At 40.1% G+C, this 22,718-nt stretch overlaps 1 protein-coding gene and 1 long non-coding RNA gene across 8 annotated transcripts in view; one reads left to right on the top strand and one right to left on the bottom strand.

Moving 5' to 3' along the window:
- Positions 1-22,718, bottom strand: part of wake (ankyrin repeat and fibronectin type III domain containing protein wide awake) — a 75,711-nt gene that overhangs the window by 52,482 nt on the left and 511 nt on the right. For 3 of the 7 annotated variants that reach the window (XM_012297274.2, XM_076534450.1, XM_012297275.2), the window contains exons 1-2: positions 19,305-19,616; positions 4,335-4,471 (exon numbers count right to left, since the gene is read on the bottom strand). In XM_012297274.2, the coding sequence (XP_012152664.1) occupies positions 4,335-4,471; positions 19,305-19,307 (140 nt within the window). In that variant the 5' untranslated portion in view covers positions 19,308-19,616. Of the gene's footprint in view, positions 1-4,334; positions 4,472-5,515; positions 5,807-19,304; positions 19,617-21,890; positions 22,031-22,505; positions 22,666-22,718 lie in introns of those variants that run through there. The other 4 variants (XM_076534449.1, XM_012297279.2, XM_012297276.2 and 1 more) reach the window with 4 other exon arrangements.
- LOC143264986 (uncharacterized) lies at positions 10,802-17,375 on the top strand. The gene is made up of 3 exons (XR_013039033.1): positions 10,802-11,346; positions 11,397-11,590; positions 16,149-17,375. It is a non-coding gene; the product is annotated as an uncharacterized LOC143264986 (long non-coding RNA).

Below are 22,718 nucleotides of genomic sequence, written 5' to 3'. Positions count from 1 at the left end.
AGAACAGAAGAGCATTTATCACGATTACATGGTGCATTGGCGAAGAAATATTTCTGGAATTATCTTGTCTGTCGAAAAGACACGTGGGTAACGTTTTACCAAAGCTTTATAAGAAATGTTCGTGTTACGTTTCCTTCGAGAATCGACTGCTTCCCGCATTATCCGTGGCATCGTGAAAAATGGCTGGCTCCAGACTGAGGGCAAAGAACACGCAGCAATTCGATTAAGGCTTTGTTACTACTCTTTGATTTTCCATACACCAATGTTGTAAACCAATATTTTATTTGAAAAAGGAAATTGAAATTTAATACCATTATTTTAATGTACGCGTCGGATCAAAATATAAAATCATGACTTATCGTGTTCACGAACGAAATTTTATTTGTTTCTCTTTTATTCGGCGGCGAACGAAATTTTTGTTTAAAAATCGCGTCGATGTCAGAATTGCTTGAAAGCACTTTCGAATTAATTCATTTACCTCGTTGGAATAAAATAACTGAATGGACGAGAGCTAACGAATGTTCGCGCAATTAATCAACGTTCGATATGTTAACATACAAATATATGTATCTACGGTGTCGAAGTATGAATACACGTAGACTCCGCTCCATAAAAAAAGCGTAAAAATTCTGTACAAGAAAATTCCGAGGATAGTTCGTATCTTCGTTGAAAAAAAAGTAAATATTAGCAATTATCGGATGAAACGAAAACGTTTTCCAATATTTTTCGAAAGAAAAATGAAACAATTGCTTTTTCAGCGAACAAGTACATTCTTGCTATCGCGTCGAAGAGGTTCGATGGAAACGCATTTATTCCTGGAGAAAGATCGTAGAAAAATCGAATCGAATACGAATTCCACGTTTCGATAATGTACGTGGCAAAAAAGCACGAAGTAGACACAAGAAAAACTTTCCATCTGTAACCGACGCAAATATGTATAAGAAGACGATTATCCGTTTAACGCAAAAAACATGATATGGATCGACCAGTTTTTTAGATTGCGTCTCATTCGAGAGGATGGAAAACTTTTTAACGGTAATTTTATTCGCCATTATTATTCGAGTAAAGAGGTCTACGTTACTACCGTTTTGAGACAATCGCTAGCGCGTAGATTTAACAAGTAGCTGAGAAGCGTACAACGGTTTTACGAACACTATTTCTTCTGTCTATTTCGCGAAAGAGTCGAATATTTTGGAGAGAAAGGCAAGTTCGCTACGTATTCAGCAGTTTTCATGCGCGATCGCGGAAATACTGGCATTTCGGTATCTTACGAATGCTAGCGAACTTCGCTGTATCTTCTTACAGTCTTCTGCAAATTGCACCATTCGATTTTGCTCGACCTCCTTTCGAGATTGCTCCCTTGCTGCTTCTCGTGCCAACTGATAGAAAACTAAACCGAAAATAAATGGTCCTGGCAGACTAGGCGTAAAAACGGTAGTGTATCCATCCCTTTCGTATCATATTGCTATATCGAAAATAATTAAATTGTCGGTATTAACGCGTTACCGATGCGTTCACCGATTTGTACCGCACCCTTTACGTAATAATTTTCAGTATATTACACCGCGCGCTGTAGAATATAAATTTGCGATCCTTTTTTCAAGGGATCGATAGACCCGAATTATATCTTGAACCGCAATATTCTTGGAAAAATTGGAATCGACTATATCTCTTAGACTTTCATAACTCGAATTCTTTTAATATAACGGATGAAGAAGGGACGGTCTGTTATCTATACGAAAGATCCGATTATCGATATCGGCTAAGCCAATGATGGGCAGGTCAAGTGCCAGTCGAAGAGGACGCTCGAGTTTTTCAATTTCCAAATGTGGAAATTTAGAGATTCTAAAGTTCAGGAATTTGTAAAATTCACCAACCAAAAATGCAATTCTGTCGAGTATTTCCACGCGAAAACGAGCAGATTTCCTTTTATTGTCCGGCGATGTTACCCGGCGTTCAAAGGTTAATTAACCGTCTGTTTCGATGTTTAAACACGCGATGGCACGGAAATTCGATAAGAATTTCCCTCTCTTCTCTGGTCGATTAAATGCGTTAGCAATAGTGGAAGAATCGCGACAAAGTTTCTTGGGAGACGAGTCCGCGTAATAATTCACTTAACACCCTCTCGCTTTTTGTCGCACCCCTTGATAAAGTGGTACACGAAGCTCGGAGAGGGCGATCGCCATTCGGGTTAATTAATAATCGGGGTCGTGACATCGTTTACACAGGGATAGAAATTAGGTAGCGTCGCGAATATTCGAGTCACGGAATTTCCGTGTTTCCTTTGCCGTCGAATAATCCGACGGATATTCGTTCGTTAGGAATCAAACAGACGTGATCGTGTTCTCAACCGTTAAGAGGCACAGTCGGTTAATTACACGGACACAGACATCGGTATTTATCTTCGAACTTTGCGCCGCGTTCAACGACATTCTCCTGCAAAAATCTACTAATAAAACTACCTTTGAATATTTACCGGATTAATTTCTGCTTATTTATGCGTTACTAATATTTAAGAAGAAAAGAAGGGAAAAACGAGGTAACGAACGTAAATTGTTAAGACCAGGAAAGAAATGAAATCTAAAAAGATGCGGTTGCATTATCTGTTTCTTCGAAAGTAAATTGCATTCTACTCTTCTATTCAGATTCGCTGCGGTACCGCTATCACGGAGATGGTCCTCGACGCGGTGCACTCGGATTTCCGGTTATCAAAATTCATGACAGCCACTCACAGTGAGCACGAATCGACGAAGCATCGAGTTTTAGCGCGACCTGAATAGCAAAGCTTCGGGAGGTCCGCTTCAAATCGTTCCTCGATACCTCGTGTTGATTACGTTGCAAAGTATAGATAAGCGCATATCTAGCGTGCCGTCCTTCTGCTGGAAACATTAATTTGCACGTTTCGCTGGAAAATACTAACTACTCGTCCCACCAGTTCAGTCGACTTTACGAATGAAAGCGGAAACTTTCCTAACTAACGCGTTACATCGTGATGCCAGGAAATTCTTAACAACGCGTTATCGATACTTCCACGGATGGAGACATCGTGATCAAAGCGTAGTATACTAAAGGAAAGCCCATTTTCTAACGAGGAAGATGCGTGGAATTTTTAATGATTCAAATTTGCAAATTTCAGAAATTATCATATAAATGTGAACATTCGAAACGCGACGTTTAAGTTAATAAAGCTAATGCCTGGATTGTGTGGAAAAAGCGCGAAATCTGTGTGACGGTTAAATTTTAACACCCGCCGGCAAATGAATATCAATCGATTGAAATTCCTCGCAACAAAATCCAATCGCATCTCGATTTCACGCTTCACAGCGAACGAGACCGATTTAATGCTCTCTACCTTTTCCTATTATCGTATTTTTAAAAACCGAACTTCGATCGCGTTTGAATCCATTTAATTAAGTTCCAGCACGGAAATTACGGCGGAAACGCGGAACGTTTGTTAACTTTATGCGTTCGTCTGAATACGAAGCGCTATGAATATTCAGTATAGCTTGTCGGGAATTATTAATATCATGAGCAAACAGAAAATGTCAGACTCTTAGACGGCCTCTGCACCGTTTGTTAATTTTCTAGTAAGAGAATGTATAAGGTTCTGCTCGCGAATTACGGGGCTCAACCTCTGAATGGAGCGTACGTGATAGAAATCATGATAATCTACTGGTATCGTGAACGAGTAGAACGTTTAACCCTTTCAGCCATAAAACACCTCTTAGTAATTTCTTCGAATGAAACACACGCGAGGTAATCGCGACACGAGTAGAACACGCTTAGCAGCTTGAAATTCTAAAGCCCCTTTCACGGAAGACGGACACTTTTTGATAGAGGGAAGCAGAAATTCCAATCTGTTGCATTTCGCGTTTATAGAAAATCTGAAGAAGTTCCACGCCTCCCTAACCACGCCCGATGATTTTGCAAGCTTCGATGGCTCGATTAAACTCCCTCAGATTGAACGACTAGCCGGAATATCGTGAAAATATGTAACTGTATATTAAGTTCGACCGCTGCGAAAGGGACGACGACGTACGTAGCGAATTGCCTCATAAATAATTCCCAGTGTAAGGAAGAGGAGCTCGTTCGAGGAAGAATGCTCCGAGAACGTTGATAACGCGTAATAAAACGAAGGAATGTTACTACACGTTACGGAAGAATTTTGTAAGATCTACTATGTCGAACATTATCCTTGTTGTGCTTTTACCGCGGCCGTAAAAAACCAAGGAGTTTTCTAAATGATCGTCCGTTTGTTACAGCATTTTTCACGCCCGAAGGCGTTGTTTTTCGCGAAACGTTTGAAAAGGATGGAAAGCTGGTAGAGTACTCACCTCTTCTCCTTTCGCTGTTGCTTCTTCTTCCTGAAGGCTTTCTTCACCCTCAGCAGGAGAAATGCGGCGCGATCGATGGTCAGGCTCGGTGAAGCCTTGTCGCCGCTCGACATTCTGCGTCCTAGTCCTCCTAACACCTGCACACGACAAAGGAAACACTGTTAATTAGCCGGACAAATTATTACGTGACGCCTGAAATTCCAATGATTTTAATCCGATAAAACAGAAATATATACATTTCGAAATCTACGATAGTTCGAAACAGCGTTGGTTAATTGGCAAGCATTTAACGCGTAACATACATGTAGTTAAATATTATCGGATAACTTTACGGCAGTCCTCGGTTTAATTACTAGATAATATTGTAGCACGTATTTTGACCGGTTAAGCTCGCCACAGTGTTTAACGTATCCGAATGGGGCACTCGGGAATAGCTACAGTTAATTAGCAAGTATTTAGCGCGTAGCGTAAATTGAACGTATCAGGTTGCTTAACTGCAGCCCTTAGCGTAGTAACAGCCCCCAAATATTTGAGGGCGTAAGCTCGCCACAATGTGTAGCAGGATTGAATAGCGATATTTGGGGATAGCTCCTGTTAATTAGCGAGTATTTAAGTATCCGAAAGCTGAAATTCTGCGTAGCGATAAGTTCCGCTCGTCGTTAATTAACTATTTAACGAATCATTCTGCTAACGCGTGTCAACGCAGAGTTTCTGGACTAATCGCATTTCCGTCACTTGCAACCGAATGCACTTTAAATTCAGCTGTCCGAAGACCTCGATTAATTTCAGCGTCGATCGCGAACACCGACAACATTTGTAACGCCGGACAGAATAACTAGAAGGCGATACATCACGGTGACAAAACAACCGTCTCTGAACATTGAACGGGAACGTCGATCGCGTGTTACGTTAAGCGCTAAACGCTTCGTTCCAGTAAATTAGAACAACGAGATTCTTCGAGCTCGGTGCGCAACCAGCGTCAGGTTGTCACACTCCAGCTAATACAATCATGGAAATCCTCTTCCGTCTTGCCCGCCAGGAACGCTACTCCTTAATCCGATTATCTTCCGAGGATCTATTGTTAACGCGTTCACTACCGTACAATTACATCAATTTTCATACGATTTAGTAATTAACAAAAAGAAAATAATTTATAACTTGCACATGTATGCGTAACTTACGAAATTGGTACGATCTTAATCGCACGTGTAACACTGTTTTCCTTCGGCAACCCCCATCATCATCAACCCGCTAATACCCTTTCAACGTCGATTTGTCACTAAAGCACAATAATTTACACTCGCGACTGCACAGATATAAACGTTCGGAAGCTAAATATTCTTATCAAACATATCCATCAAGATCCCGTTGGTTTATATTTACAATTTACAATGCATGTTTGCCGTTTCGCGGAATAAATTCAACCCACGATACTAGCTAGCTCACGGGTTACGGTACACTGGCTCGAAATTTCGAACAACCGTTCTCTCTTCGCCTGTGTGTTTATCCTTGACTCAAGCATCAACCTTCAGTTTCCTGTAGTCTATAATCGAGCCGACCTTTCAATTAATTAACAAATAGAAACGAAAGTTCCTCGATGTAAACACTGTCCGGCCGCTGATCATTGTTCGTCCGATGCGACGATAAAAAATTCATTTTCTCCGAGTGGAAAGAGTAGTCGAACTATTTCTACCCGAGTCCCGACTGATTATGCATCGGCTTATACAACATGCAACTGACTAAGCCGGACACGAGACTTGTACGTTATTTCTGAAGAGTACTATTTTGTAAACACGAGTTGGCTACGTCGAGCTTCATTTTCTTAAAAGGACAATGCGCCAGATCCGCTGTTGGCTCGCCTACTCGCAACAAACGCAATATGGACGTTTGCTTTTTTAGTAGAAACTTTATATAATCTTGCGTTAATTTCTAACTCATCGAAGGAAATTTGGAAATCGGCACGAATGCGGATTCTCGGAATCGTCGTTAACGAGCTAATTACCTCTTAACGAAACTTTCGGTAAATTTAACGCGACAATTTAAATCTGAATAGAGAAATGTACCAGTAAAATTTCCATCGCGATATCGAGGAGAACAGGTGCATAAATTGAATGAAAGGCTTAAATGTTCCTTCCAATAGCACTCGACGGTACTTGACACTGATCCGGACGAAGAACTATGCTTCTTGTTAACAAGGAAACTCCTTTTGTTAATTAACTTTCAACAAAAGATATACCAGTCCGTTTCTAATGAAACTCCGACTCGATGCAATCTGTTCGCGAGATAAAATCGACGCGTAAGATCTTAATAGTCTCTCGTTGAAGTCGGCAAATTTTATTCGCTATTATTACATCGCGAATGTCTCGTTCGAAATGCGAACGTCAAACGAATCTGACGCTTTGAAAGAGAAGTTTCGGTTAAGGTGCCAATCGTTGCATAATTTCATCTACTCCTGCAATCTGGGAAACGCGTGAGCTTACGTAAAAGGTTAAGGAAAATAGCGATTAACCGATCGTCGATAAACTACCGATAGATTATCGAAGCGACTACCGAATGAAACATTTTGCAACGGTATCTGTTCTTTCTGTCCCGCCTCTGGCTATTAACATTCGCTAAATTACTCGAGATAAAGCTTAAGTATAGTCGATAAAGTCTTCTTTCATCCTTGATTCTCGCGTACCTTCTTAATAATGGTACTCGACAACGAGAAAAAGTTAATCGCAACCGCGGAACGTGAATTTTATTGAGTATACGATCGGTAAAAGGCAGTGATTAATGATGGCCCAATATCGTGCCACCCGTCGCGATATATTGCTACAACGTTACGTAACGATCCTAAAATTGGAAGCATTTTTATATACGACATCACCGTTTCCCGGTTATTAACTCGACTTCGTCCCGAAAAACCGATAAATAATTTTTTACATTCAATTTCGTAGTCTACGAAGGTGCTTCTATTAGTATCTGCTGGAGAGTTTGAACTTTACATCGATAACTTGCAGATTCGTAAACGAACGATAAATCCGCTCGTTCGACTCGAGAACAGTTACGCAGTTTGATTTTCGTCCATGGCAAGAGCTATCCAAACTTCTCGTATAACGCTCCAACTTCATCCAGCATCCACGTTAAACTGATTTATTGGATTCGAGGCTTTAAATTCTTGCTGCCTATATGTTCTCCTTACTGCCTCCCTTTGTTACGATTACTTAGATTGGATATAAACCGCATATACAGCCTGAAACTTTGATGCGTCGAAAAATTGGACGTTTCAATCTTGAATCGTATACCGGAGACCCGATATCTTAACAAACAATAGAAAGTTGAAATGGAATATTCGATTATTTCCGAATAAAACATTCTACTTATTCGACGAACGAAACAGAATCATCTGTTATTGAAATGAAACGAGCGAAATATCGATCAGAAGTTTTTGACTCGTGAAATTAATCTGCCTACCTCTTTCGACCGATGTAGCAAAGTGCATCCATTATTGAAAATTGATCCTAACCGAACACAATGGTTACAAGAACATCGTAAAGTTTACCTCGATCAAGAGATCAATAGCTAACCACGCCTATTTCACGGGTATAGAATAGGAAGGTCATCGCTTATCCCGGCCACGCTAATTAACGAATTAGAACTTTTATAACACGTGTTACTGGCTAATCATTAAACACAATTGAATCAATGACATAGTAATTACTTTCCGTTCGTTATAATTCGTCTACCTACATCGCGTTTAACTTTACTGCGTTTCGATGAAAACGATGGACCTTTTAACACGCTTTATCGCACCCGAATATCGATCGTACAAACAAGAGATAAATTATAACCGACTAAATTGTAAATTTGCCGATCTCTCAGAATCGTACTAAAAGGAGATAACTCGATGCACTTTAATTAAAAGATTATTACTCTGGTAGTATTTATTATCTCGTTAGTCAATTGATGCGCTTGTGTATATTCGGAGAAACGTAATTTGAATTCGGGAAAATTCCAGTCATAAAGGGAATTAAATGCGGAAAAAGGTAAAAACATCATTGCATAAATTTGTGTAAGTCGCATTTATATTTAAAGCGCGTACTTTTAACCTCTGGTCGTGAATGCAGATTTCGCTAATTACATAATAACTGCACGCTACATTAATTATTTTATATACTTGTAGCTGTTTATGGTGCTCCCTTAGAAAATTTCCAAAGTTCTGACCACGAGTAAAATTACGGAAAAGGACTTTAATTATAAGAAAAATCAAATAATATAGAAATTAATAAATAAAATGATCGACTCTACATCGAATATCAGCCCGTTTTCTCCTTCTTCTCTTGTGTTTGACTTCTCTTGTGTTTTTTAAGCACACTCCAAGGACTCGCGGCTGTATCTGACAGAAGGTAATCTTAAACCCTGGGACTTTCCTAATCTAGTAAATCTCTCGGCCCCGGTACGACGATTTTGCGATACACGGAGTTGAAATGAACCGTCGCGTCAGGAGAAAAGTAGCGAGGAAAATGTTTGTACGGCTAAATGAAAGAATATCGTGGAATAAGGAACAAGACAACAAATAACCATCAGAAGTGTAGCAGTCGTGACAAAAGCAGCGGCAAAGTGTGTGCACACGCGCAAATTACGAAATCATAATTCAAAGGTTTACGTGTTCGAAACGAGTGCGAGAAAAGAAGTTATCGATCACGGATTCCCGTACATACGACCCCTTATTGAAACAAAAAATAACGACTCTTGTCTCGGTGGTCTCTTCCAATATTCTTCATTCTGTTCGATATCATTTTTTGGTTATTATGACCTACTTCTAAAAATATGCTCGCGATATAATAAAAGGCGTATCCAAAATGAACATTTTCATGGGTTAACCGGCGGATTCGCTAAATTAAAAACGAGAACAAGACATCGCACGATGAACAAGTAACGAATCATAATCAGAATATTTCATGAAAAGCGGCGTGTTTTTGCTATAAGAGCGAAGAAATTGTGTACACGGGGCGAAAAAAATTTGCATAGGATTCCTGTAGAACGAATAAAAGCAACGATAAAAGTCGCTTCCAAAACGAGTTCAACATTTTCCACAACAACCCCTTTCACAAAATATTCCTCTTCAAAATACGCTCCCTCAAAATCTGACGGTATGCATATACGCTTCTAATCAAAAGATACTAATGAACACCGATATACTAGAATAAATCGCAAAAGTATAACAAGCGTTAGACTGTCACGCGCTAGGTGATGAAACTAAAAGTTCGTGATGCAGTGATACGAGAATAAAAAGGAAGGACTAGCGACACAAATAACATGTGTTTTGTCCACGCGAGCGAGCATATTTTTTTATTGATCCATTAATGTCTAGTCCTATCGTATTTAATAGTTTATCGCGTGTTCGCCCGACATTTCGAATAACAGTTTACAGCTAGGACATTTATATTTCAACGTAACAGACACTAAAGAGCTTGATATTGCGTTTAACGGGTAGTAAAAAAAGAACGCGATAAAGCAACGATCCGCAAACGTCTAACGTAACTCGTTTCGTTACGAATCGAAACCGTGGAATTATTAATCGCGAAATCGGCAAACACAGAAAATAATAGCCGCGAAAGTGGCTGATACGGGAGAGAACATTTAGAACGAAGCATTGAATAGAGCTGGTCAAAGCCGCTGAAAAAAGGAAAAATATCTGACCGATGTATGGCATTGATAAAAAAATATATCACCGTTACTGGAAAGAAGAGATGGTTTTCAAGAGATAAAAAATGGTTAGGACACAGTTAATAACGCTGCAGCTTTCAACGATACACTGTAAACGTGGAATCGCGTTGTTCAGAGGCGCTTAAAAAAGTCGAGATGGTAAAAAATTTGAAGGAAAAATCGATGGACTGCGTACTTGGAAAAAAAAATTTCGATAAAATTTTGAACGAAGAAATGGGCATTGTTCCCTCGGAAGAATCGGTTACGTAAAAGCTGGAACGAAAAGCTTCCCTTGTACGATCCAACTTAGTAATTTAATTGCTACTCGAGGAGGATGGAATTGGCAAAAAGTTGGAAGTAGAATAGAGCCTTTGGAGAAGTTTGGCCAACATTCGTCACGATGACGTTGCCTCGAGTTGCTTTCCGACCAAGGAAACAAGGATTAAGGGGTGAGCGACTGGCGTAAACAGAGGCTGATTTACGAGGATTTACTTGCCACGATGCTACAGACTATGCGCACTAGCTTTCGAAGCATAGATTTTACCAGTAAACAATTAGAAACGGGGACACCTAACGTACTCCAAGTTGCTATCGCGACTAGCTTTGCGTATACTTTTGGTATACGATATGTTATTGTAACATTTCATTCGCTATTTCGTGTATTCCGATTTCAATATCGACAGAGTCGCATCGCGGGAACTAATTCGATGAAAACTAAACAAGGATTCGAAATTTGGTTGAGGAGAAAAGCAAATTGTAGTCTGAAATGATTACGGAAGGGATCTGTCTAGGGGATCCGTAGTAAATGGAAGCAGAAACGGAACGTGGAACTTGAGATGTTCGAATTGTCAGGAACTCTGGAGATCACGGAAATTAGTCGACCTAGATGGTTCTTCCTGTGTGGAATCGAATTTGCGTGAAAATTAATAAGCCCGAGATCTAATTACATTGAACCGGTCGCGACCGTAATGAAATCGAACAAACGAAAGCTCGTAGATCGATACGCGACGTACTTCGCAATAAATAGAATCAATCGTTTCGAAATTAATAATCTAACGACGAACGTACGAGACGTTTTATCTCGACCGAATTTCATTTTCGATATTTTTCGTCCGAAATACCGTTTAAAAGTCGTTCGTTCAAAAAAGCTGCGATCCGATTTTAGTTGGAGAATCGTACGTAATAATGTATAAGTTTCAACCTATAAATCGAAAATAACTCGACCACCATAAGCGCGCGTTACCACGAAGACGATATAAATGTAACCTGGTTTACACGATACCCCCGTCCAGTTTCGATCGATCCAATTACAGCGTGCACGGTACGTCGAGCAACGCGAATATCTGATTGTTTAAGTAATCGAATTGTTAGATGGAGGCGCAGGTTTGATCGACGGCGAATCATTCAGGGAATTTCGCATACTAGTCGAGGTCCTGTCAGGGGATTGTACCGCGCCCACCGAACACTATGGATCGCGGAAACTATTCGGGACGAGTTTCAACGGCAACCTAACCCAGAGAAATTAACGGAATCCCCACCAGGAGACAACAGCACGACCGCAGAAGGTAACGCGTACGTTGTTACATTCCGCACGGCGTGACAGACATCGGCTTAAACGTTCTCGCTAAAACGTTCGCGAATCGAAACGCGAACTTCTTCAATTATTCGACATCGCGTTGCCAGAGTTAGCTTTGTATGTTTGCGACTATTTCGATGCGTGGGTTCGATTCGTTTTCGTTTCGTCAACCTTCAATTCGCTTTTTCATCCAAACTCGTCGAGAAATATATCGGATTTTCGAAATAAATTAAATTATCGTTTTGCGTGCAACGCGTCGAACATGTATTGCTAGCGATAAAAACGTAGAAACGAAACGATATCGCTGAATTCTTGTAACTCGTTGTCCATGATTTTCATCGCGGTCGTGCATAATTTCGCTCGCCACAAGGTAAGACACGAAATTAGATCGTAATATTTCCAATTAAGCATTTTCAACGAGTTCGTTAATAAGAATTTTAATCGAAGGTGCCTCGAGGACGAAGCACGTACTAATTAATTATTAATCAGTTGAGGTCGCCATAACGATGACGACCACACGCTTTATCCATAATTTAGAGGCTATGTCGAAAGCAATAACCTCGCATTATCGATATACACCTCTCTGATCGACAACTTGAGACAATCTTATAATTTATGAAAATTTCGTTCGTGCGTGTACGCATAAAAGGAAAACCAAATTCTGGCAGGAAAATTAACGTCGAAGAGATTGTCGATAAAAAAGGGAAATATTGTATTTTTTCGCGACACTCTTCCTTCGTACACGTAAAAAATAATCTGATAACGCGATAAAATTATTCGACTCCATTTAGCTAATACGCGTTTGCAAATTCCGTCTTTATCGAGGAAGAAATGCATAAATGTAAATTTCATTGCGGCACAACGTAAATTGAACCAACTACCGATTCGGTACGCGTAGCTGCAGGGAAACAAAATTTCCATTGAAAAAGCACGTACACAAACGCACACGCACATAGTTGGCTCTGTTAAAGATATCATTTGCATGATAACTACCTAGCTGCTAACAAGCGATACTCAAAGTGCGACAAACAATATGACGGAAATTACTGCTTCGATATTACGTACCCCAGAAAATCATTGAATAAATTACCTGTTATTCGACGAAACCATCAAAATTGAATATGCTCTAACAACTTTGGTTACGTTTCGTTAATTGCGTTTCGACACAAAAGTGAATCGTTTCCAGAAATTATAGCAGATTCTAGAGGCACACGACAGAGGCAAAACGAGCAGTGTTCCAAACGATCTAAAGTTTTCGATTTTCTTGCGTCACCCGTTTGGTCCTTCCATTAACGTTCCGTAAATCAAAATCGCGCACTGTTCGAACGCGAAAGCGTTTCGCTGACGTGCGAAAAACAACGATTCGGTGACTGAAGACAACCGTCGTGCGTCAATGCTAAAAATTGCAGCGGGAAATTTCGCTCGGACCGATGCGTCGATTATAGACGATTGTTTAGTTTGCTGTTGCTTTCGAGAACGGCAGAAGAAATCCTCGATCGTTTAATTACGCGGTAAGTTTGCTCGTCGAGAGAAACGACCGAGTGTGTAACGATATCGAGACGAAAGAAAGTCATCGAGTTTATTCGAATGATCGAGTACCTCCAATCTGTGAAGCATCTTTATTCCTTGAGCTCCATTCTCCTTTATTTACACCCGGATGGATCATAAACTTTTATGGAACGAAGGTGCACGCGCACGAAAGCCGTGCACCAACCACGATGGGAATGAACGGCTTTATATTTCAGAATTTTCTATGACCGCAGAACGAAAACTAATAACAAAGAGCCTGTCGGTATGAATCAACCGCCTACTTTACTACTTTCAGTAGTAAAAGTCAACGTATAAAGGAGAAACTGTCCTCGCTCTACAAAACCACGCCACCCACAATTTCATATTTTCCTTTTTTTATAACCGAAGAGAATAAAGCGATAAGGAGTAGTTTGCGTTTCTCGTCTTTTATTAGGTGTACACGGAAACATGGGCGTATCGTGGAGTATTTTTATTTTCTGTAAATTGCGCGTATTACCGTTGACGTAAATAGGCCTAAACGGAATCTCGAGATAAAGCCTACAATTATTTAGTCCCTTATGAAAATGTTAGGAAGGACAGCCGGTATCGATGAGGGGCTCTTATCAGCCGAGACAAACGAAACGAATAATAAAAAGAAACGCGCGATACACGGGACTCGACTGCACAATCGTTCGTTTTTATTGCTTCTGGATCGAAGCCAATGTCGCAGACCGGATATGCTCCTACCGACTAATCCAAAACTTGCACACTGTCCCCGCGTGTGTGTGTACACGTATCGAGCGACCAAACAAATTTGCGAGCCGGTGACGCGTCGTCAATGAAAAATTGCCATCGTGACTTTCCAACTAGTTTATCCTGTCCGTGTCCCCTTTGACGCAGCCTTTACTTTATCTCGTTCGCTTGTCAACTTCCAGACTCTATTCCTGGAACGTTCAACCAAACCCTCGACTGGCTAGGCACCGCTCAACGAGACTCATTCGAATTATCGATTACGATATTTGATATTGCTTCGCGAACCACAAGGGCAGCCAACTTTCGAGAGCGAGGGATGAACTTGGAGAACGAAGGAATATTCTTTTCGTAGAGCGACCTTGACAGGATTCGAGTCGAAAACGAAGGAAACGTTGACGTCTGCTCGCTGAAGAAGCGGTAGAAGAATAAAGGAAGACCGGACAAAGACCGGAAGACCGAGTAACAAATTTATCTTCCGATGGAAAGTTCATTCGAGACTCGACGCAATACCGCATCCTAACAATTCGCATGCAAAACGACGGAACCCTAGTGGTTTTCGGATTCGTGTTCAACTAGCAACCAGAGTGTTCGAAAATGGAATACCAAAGCTTCGAAACTAATCCAATTTACCGACAATTCCTCGTTATTGAACCAAACGATCATTGAATTTAACATGTTCCGCTTCGTGCTATACCCAAAACGCGGAAACGATTCTCGTATGCGAGGAAAATCCTTAAAGAGCTTCAGATTAACAAGCATTACCGACACATCGTTTAATTCTTAACATTAACCTTTACCTCTATCGAGATTCCAGAGGAAAAAGAAACATTGAAAAAGCTTTCCGGTACGACGTTCCTTTCAGCTACTAAACGCTGGAAACCAGAACCCTTTTACACTTTTACACCGGTCAAAGCTACTTCGAAACCCATTTAGAAAGCTTCGGGAACGAAGGACAAGCCGCTTTGCTCTTCCCCAACAAAATTCAAGAGAGATCACTGTGTTTCCCAAACACGCACTGTACGAGGATTTCAAAGGGAATCGAATTCGAGGGTCTCTCGATAAAAATTGATTGCATCGGATGACGAAATGAATCGATGGATACACGTACCGCGCACAGGGAAAATTTCCCGATCCGAAACAAAATACTACGAAGAATAACAACCATCGAGTTTTGAATGACTCGATAGCTTCGACATTCGAACAAACGTAAATCTAACAAGCTGCGATTATAACGACACAAATAAAAGGTGACGTAATTGATTGCTACCCACCATACATCGAACGGTCTGTAAGGGTTAAAAATACACTCTGCTTCTACGAAATCTAAATTCTTCGAGTACAACCAACAAATATCCAGAAATAAAACTCTTCAATGGAGTGTAATCGATAAATTACACGCATACAAATTTGCGATGGTATTTAGACGACATTACTGTCGCGAGTTCGTATCCCGCGTGTTCCATCTTCGCGACTTATAACGTCACCGGTTATGCTAAACGACCTTTGCGAAATATTATTTTATGCGAGCAATTGTTACATTTTACGCTCGACAAATGTAACATCGTAGAAATACTTTTATGAACCAGCACGCTTCGAAAATTATTCGTCTCTGTCAGGATAAAACGGGGAAGCGCAGATAAAAACGAACGACGCGTCTCCTCATGCTGATCTATCGATACATCCTTCGTGCAGAAAAAAGCGAAAATCGTGACTGATATATTCCAATACTCGGTTCGAACCGCGAAACGTCGCCGCGATAAAAGAGAAGCTTCCATTTCTCGGAGGATCTCCGGAAAAAGAATTTTCGCGAGAAAGCGTTCGGAGCTTTATATCGAACAATTCTTTCCTTTTCCTGCTTCTCCTGCGATAGCGGAGAAAATGGATGGACACGTTAGTGAGCGGTGTCTTCGTTTCATTTTGCCGAACGCGGGAGGGTGAACAGAAGACGAAAAAAATCGGCTTGTCGAAGCAAGCCGTCCTGGCACATCGCCAAACAGAAAGGGATGATGCTCTTTGTTCGACAGAGGATGTTTCATTTTCCGCTGACAGGTGGCTATTGAAAAATTTACGGCAATGGGCCGTGACACGGAAAAAACAAAAGCTAAGAGAAACAACCTTCGAGATAATGATATATTGTTTCGTGCTTCTCGCTAATTGAATGCAACCAAACGGCATTAACGTTCACCCTCGAAAACTGGATACCGGCACATTCAAAACATAACCTTCAAAACTGCCTGGTTCAAGTTCTGACGCTAATTATTATCGACAACTTTCTTCTTTTACAGGGCTGCCCCTTGCAGGATCGCCGTCAGCTATATCGCCACGAAGCTACCTAAATGCTAGCTCCTCGATAATCGGATAGTTTCGACGCAATTTCAGGGCGTGTTCCGTGAAAAGATGGTGTTCGATGTTCGTCGATGCGCGGTTAAGTATATTTACCCTGTTAGCGCGATAACGAGAAAATCAATTAACGACACAATTACGATGATCCGTGAAACATGGCTGTATTACCGACGGTTAAACCGGAAATTGCACAGAAAGATGCAAATTCGTTCTCCCACTGGGGATATCATTCACGGAGATAACCATCCTGGAACGCTCTTGCTTACACGACCAGTATTTTGTACTTTACATCTTGCCCGATAACGCTGTCATTTATCGGAGATAAAAATCACTGCTCTTGCCTGATTTTGCAATTATTCGAAATGTATGAGTCTAATCGGAATTTCGTTGGACAATCGTCCAGAATTCGCTTCTTCTTCGTACGTCTCGTACTACAGAAATTTCTGACATTAATCAGCGAGAAAAAAAGGTAGTTATCTTGGAAAGTTCAAGTTCGTATTTCTCGCAATTTTTTCGCGGAAGAAAATCGACGAGAGATGCTCGTGAACCCGAACACCGAAGAAACGAGGGCGTCCAATTTCAAGGATTCCATTAGCTTGGCTGGAATACGATTCCTACTGATATCGAGGGCAATAAAATCGACGTTAAGCAGATTATCGCGAAGGTGTGGCCAGGACAACCTTAAATGCAGAGGATGCACCCGCTGAACCTTCTAATTTCGAAATTAACAACGCGTTTCAAACTCGTTCGATAATAGCTAAATCCTTCGAATCTTTTCGTTCTGAAATTTACAGATCAATTATGACACAATTATCGACGATGTTTGGTCTTTCGAGTGTTTGAATGCACGTGTTTCCATTTATTTGCATATTGGTTCTAATTAGCATCGATGATTAAGCAGGAGGATTATATTATATTTGCACAGCATAGATCCCCGTACAACGTTAACATCGCGCGTTGTATCCACATGCGTTGCGTTGCTACGAGATTAAGCATTATTCGTCGTTTGTCTACGTTGAACACGATAGACCGAAGGATTTTGATAGCTTACGTGCACGATAACTCAGAGCCATCCTTGAAACCTTGCGGCTTTTTCGGCTCTTTCTTTTTCTTTTTCGTTAACTCGCTCGATTTGTCAAGCTACTATACCGGATCTTTGCTTTTCCGTGCTAGCCTATTCCTATGTTCCACAGTTGCTTCCATTTTTCAAGATTTATCGCCCACGATCGTCTTATTTTAATCCTCTTATTTCTCTTTCCGTTTTGCCTCTCCTTTATTACTATTCTTATTGCTTTTGACTTTGTTATCAAAGCAATTTCATTAATTTCGTGTAACGAAGATTAAACGTTCCACCGTGTTTTCAGTCTAGGAACTGAATTTCACGGTTTAAAGAAATTCTCTTTCAAGTTCTTCATAAATCCGAGCACGATTTATTTTCAAAGCGAACGTTTACGCGTCGAATTACGAGTTCAATCGACATCATCTTCGATTACGACCTCTCGTCGATGATCGTCGCATCGCGTCGCCATCGACTTGATCCGCGAGTGTACTTGAAATTCTTTCAAATTCTTTTTCGTTTCGAGAGAAATCGTTTTTACGACTCTTATCGAGTTTCGCGCTGACTCACGATACTTTCGACCCCTTCTTTTTCACCCTGTTTTCTCGATTCGTTTCAATAGCTAAATTTCATCCCCTTCGTCCCCAATAAAATCTCGTTAATTCAAACAACGTTCTTCAAACGTCTGTCTTTTGTCTTCTCCTCCCCTACTCTCCTAGCTGTGATTTTTTCGATATGTTCAATTTTGTAAAAAAATACTATCGAAAACTACAACGATAAGAATAAACAAATTTAATGTAAATATGAAACAGTGAAGACCATTTGGCTACGTTCTTCCATCCAGTGTACTAGCTCTTTAGTTAAAACGTAGATCATAAAACGTTTTCGCGATAATCAGTAGAAGCTCCCTTTTTATATCGGAAGCGCAAGCTGGCAAGAAAAATCTTCAGGATATCCGTGGTCCGATAAAACGCGAAAATTTCCGTCGGGAGGATGAAGAACTTTCTCGTCGATGAACATCGTACCGACAAGGATTTATATTTCCAGGTCGTTCGAATAAAAGTACCGCTGGAAAAGGATAAACAAGCGTGTTTCATCGAAGTGCACGAAGGCTAAACTCGAGATTCCTTGCGGCTTATTCCAACAAACGAAACGAAGCGGAAGGCATACGAAACGAAACAGGAAATACAATTATATTTCCATCGAGATGCAGATGATATCATGCACTATTTTGCACCGTTTCCACGACTACTACTTTCGTTCGCCAGCGATACGAACTATGGATCAAACTGGGGTGCAAACATATGTTACGCCTCAAAACGAATCGATTGCGAGCTTCAAACGCAAAACTGTTTAATCTCTGATCCGGAAACGTCGGCGAGAATCCGTTCGCGACCCCGCTTGTATTTTCTTCTCCTCGAAGCATTCGAATTCCTGCGTGAAACGTTACATTCCTGCTGCATTCACCCACCTACGGTATATACGAACAAATTTTCTTCCGCGAAAAAGTCGTATCTTTACCAATCGTGCCGTTTCATTGTTGAATATTCGCAAGGAGGACGAATAACATTTTATACATTATATCTTATAGTATTTCCTAAAACAGTTTCGTAAATACGAACAAATCCATAAATAAGAAAATAAAGAAACTGCCACGAAACGCATCCCTTATCGGTTACAAATGTCCCTGCCTCGGGGCAACCCCAAACATTAAATCTAAACATCTTGAACATTCGAAACTAATGCTTCTTGTCGTAAAATACGTATCGTCTTCGCGATAAAAAAAATCTTCGTAAATCTTCTCTTTTCGTTTCAAAAAAGATTGCGTAACAATTGATAAGTAAAGAAAGCGAGATAATTACATCGAAAACATAAATCCTCGCGCATATTTTTCGATCGTGAACATCCTTGCTTTCGAACAACCTCGAATACTGCTTCGACTTAAGTTTTTTAAAAAAACCACCCCTACAAGAATTGCTCCAAAAATTGGTACAACGATTTCACGATGTAAGAATGTTCTATCGTCGATTTAAATACAGACCATCAGTATCGTCCGCGTGACAAACAGCAGCTGTGCATTTTCCGCAAGTTTTTCAATTGGCACCAAACGTTCCCTTTTAGTCGCACGAAGATTCACGATCGGTCGAGGAAGAGAGAAAGATATCGTGCGATTACAAGATTTCTTTACAAACGAAGCAATCGATGAAAATTTCTGTTCGATGATCTTCGATGATGTTGATTCACGATAATATTTGTTATCAGGAGAAATCCGATAAGAGAGGCGTCGCGCGTCGCGAATCAAAAGCGTCTCGCGTGACACGCGGAACGTTGCGCGCGTCGCGATGCTCGACCACCGACTGTCAGCTGCGTCGCGACAGAACGACGGCGCGACCCCCGAACGCTTACGAGGACGACCGAGGACGTCGAAACGACGCCCGCTCTATGCCGTCTACCCTCTAACTATTAGTCTGCCTATATCCTCGACTAATTTTCCTTTTTCAATTGCCAATTCTGACTTCTGACTACGAAATTTACTTTTCTTCTCACTTATTGACCCTTATAAACGGTTAAGGAAATTTCACTCCAGAGTGAAAATGCGAAGCATACATATTTTAACTTGATTCCTTTTGACAAACATGTGCGTAAAGAATAGCCGTTTCAATAATTACGCGTCAGAGATCGAGAAAAGTAATTTATCGACCATAGCATCGAGATAAAACGTTTTTGGGATAAAACGAGGGAATCACGACGTAGAGACAAATTAAAAGATTAAGGGACACGTGACGAACGGTGTGCCGCATAGATCGAGATACCGTCAAAGATATCTGATGCCCGCTAATAAACTTCAACCACCGGTAATTCAACTGTGCTACGACTTCGCACCATAATTGTTCTAATTTAGATAATAATCTTTAGGAATAATATCACAGCAGAATGATTAGAAAAACCAAATGATTTCTCTCGTTTTTTCACGGTATCTTTAATCGTTTAATACAGCCGTCTCTAATTAAGCGATTAAGATAATCTGCTTCACGAAACGAGTATGCGTGTATAGGTTTCTATAGAAAATTCGTACACGTCGGACTCGGATAACGTGGCGAGCAATATTAATACCGTATCGTTTGTGTAACCATCAGTGAAAGAGGTTTGAAATTACGTTAATTAATTTACACCGTTGAGACTCACGAATTACGTCAGTAACAGTTCGTGGAAATTTGTCCCAATATCGTTTAATTCTATTCGTGATCGTGGCTGATCATGTTGCAATTCAATGCAGTATCGTGCAGGCACGATGGTAGCTTCAATATCATAGAATAGGTATCTATTATATTGGCGTAATTGTCAAACCTACCTAATTTGTAAATTTAATTATCCTCTTTGATACAAGAAAGTGGAATTCTAAAATTTCTCGTTAAGAATGATACCGGGCGTAAAGGTATCCGGAGAAGCGTAAGAAAGGAGGACAGATCGGTATCGAAATCAAATTCTCTCGGAGATTATATCTCTCGTGTCTACGTGCCATACAGATCTTTAGTTTCGTGTCTGACGTCCTTCCCCATTACCTCGAAACATAGATTTCATTGTCCGTTATGCTGGCACCTTTCCCGAAATTCCCCGGAGGAAATCGTATCCGCGGTGTAAGCGCGATAATAAAAGCATTCTCACCGATACCGAATACCGACTCAAGAAATATTCGATCAACCTTGATTCCATCGTTTTAATAGGATCTACTAGATGCTTAAGGGTATATGCGTTAAAGCGAAAATAAGCCGAGTCAACACGATCGTTAGACGCATCCCAACGATATCGCAGGTTTAATTATTCCCGATTCGTGGTTAGAAGCTATAAATGGTGTAATTACACGATCGTGTTGGAAATCGTCTCGACTTGAATAACGCCATGCCGCAGGTGAACCAAGTCGATAAGCTTTAGCGTTGTTGAATTTTAAGAGAAGCAATTATGCGGTCCGACGCGCAAATAAATTATTCGGAACGATTCGTGTAAAATAAATTCCGAATTGAACTATATTATACAATGTATGTGTCCGTACGTTCGATTAAAAGATAATTATATTATCGATCAAATATTTCAGTTATTTACTGTAACTATTCCTAGTATTCTGCTTTCGGCTATTGTTCCTTAAATAAATCGCATAGTTCCAGAACGCCTGGTCAAAATTCTATCAGTGTTCTCTCCGAGAGACACAAGCTGATGTCACGGTAATATATTTATTCGAACGTGCCAGGAAATAGAGGCGTTAAGAAGTTTCGTATCGATTCGCTTGCTTCCCTTGGGGACGGCAATTTTCCGATAATCATATCGCAGTAACAATTCTTTGTTACCAATAATAGCTCGTTTCAAAAAGTTTATCGCGCTTGTTCGACGTAACTATAGAACTTTTCCTTCGAGGAACTGTACTCAAGCTCAACTTATATTCTGACAATTAATTAATAAACTGGTCAGAAAATCGCATTGACCAAGGCAGTTGAATAGATGTCGAAACGATATTATTTCATCTACACGGAACAATTATACTTTTCACTCAGAATAGTAATTGTTTCGCGCAATGGACTAGCGACTTTATTCTTCGTTCGATCAGTGTTATATATTCTGAATTTCGACTTACCCGTATTTCCTCCTGACAAACGATTCTCTCCTCTCTTTCTCATTTTCATATTATTTCCCGTCTTCCTAGGATACACCATCGTCCCTGTCATTTGTCCTGCTGTTCAGCTATTGCTACTGGATAACAGTCATTCTGGTGATCTGAAATCGGAAAACAAAATGGCGGTTAAGTCGAGTCTTTTTTCTCAAACAATGTATAATCAAGTTTATTAAAATAAACAATACGTTTATGTCTTGTATAAATGTGAATAAAATTTTTTTTCGTAAATGATAAATCTACGTCAAAATGAAAGTTTCTGAATCGTACTGTCATAGACTAAAATTATTTGTTACTTGTAACTAACACTTGGCTTTTGTTAATAGTAAAACTACACACTCTCGTTTTGATAATTACGCATTATCCCGTTAATATTTATCGGACCATTAATTTTTTGTTTATTTTTTAACTGTAGAGCAAAGTAGAAAATGTCATGTGTATAATCATGGCGAGTTTATTTATTGTTATAGTAACTCCGTAGCCATTTGTTAAACGTGCTAATAATAGGATACGAAATATTTCGTTCTTTCCATGATTATACTACATGACTATTCCTTAAATGTAATTAATCTTACGTACCTTTATATTATTTATCACTATTATATTTATTACACTTCATATTGACACTAATAACTAATAAAACACCGAAAAAAGAAGCTATTTGAGCAAAACACACTTCATCTGTCAGAAAGATTCAAACGATTCGAACATACTAGAAGCGTCCTCTATAATATCAAGATGGCGTACTACGCAATTCATTTCTATACTATAAATAATTAATTTCAAATAATG

Source organism: Megachile rotundata, chromosome 8 (genome assembly GCF_050947335.1).
Source record: "Megachile rotundata isolate GNS110a chromosome 8, iyMegRotu1, whole genome shotgun sequence".
NCBI classification, from domain to species: Eukaryota; Metazoa; Arthropoda; class Insecta; order Hymenoptera; family Megachilidae; genus Megachile; species Megachile rotundata.
This window is presented reverse-complemented; position numbering and strand designations above follow the sequence as displayed.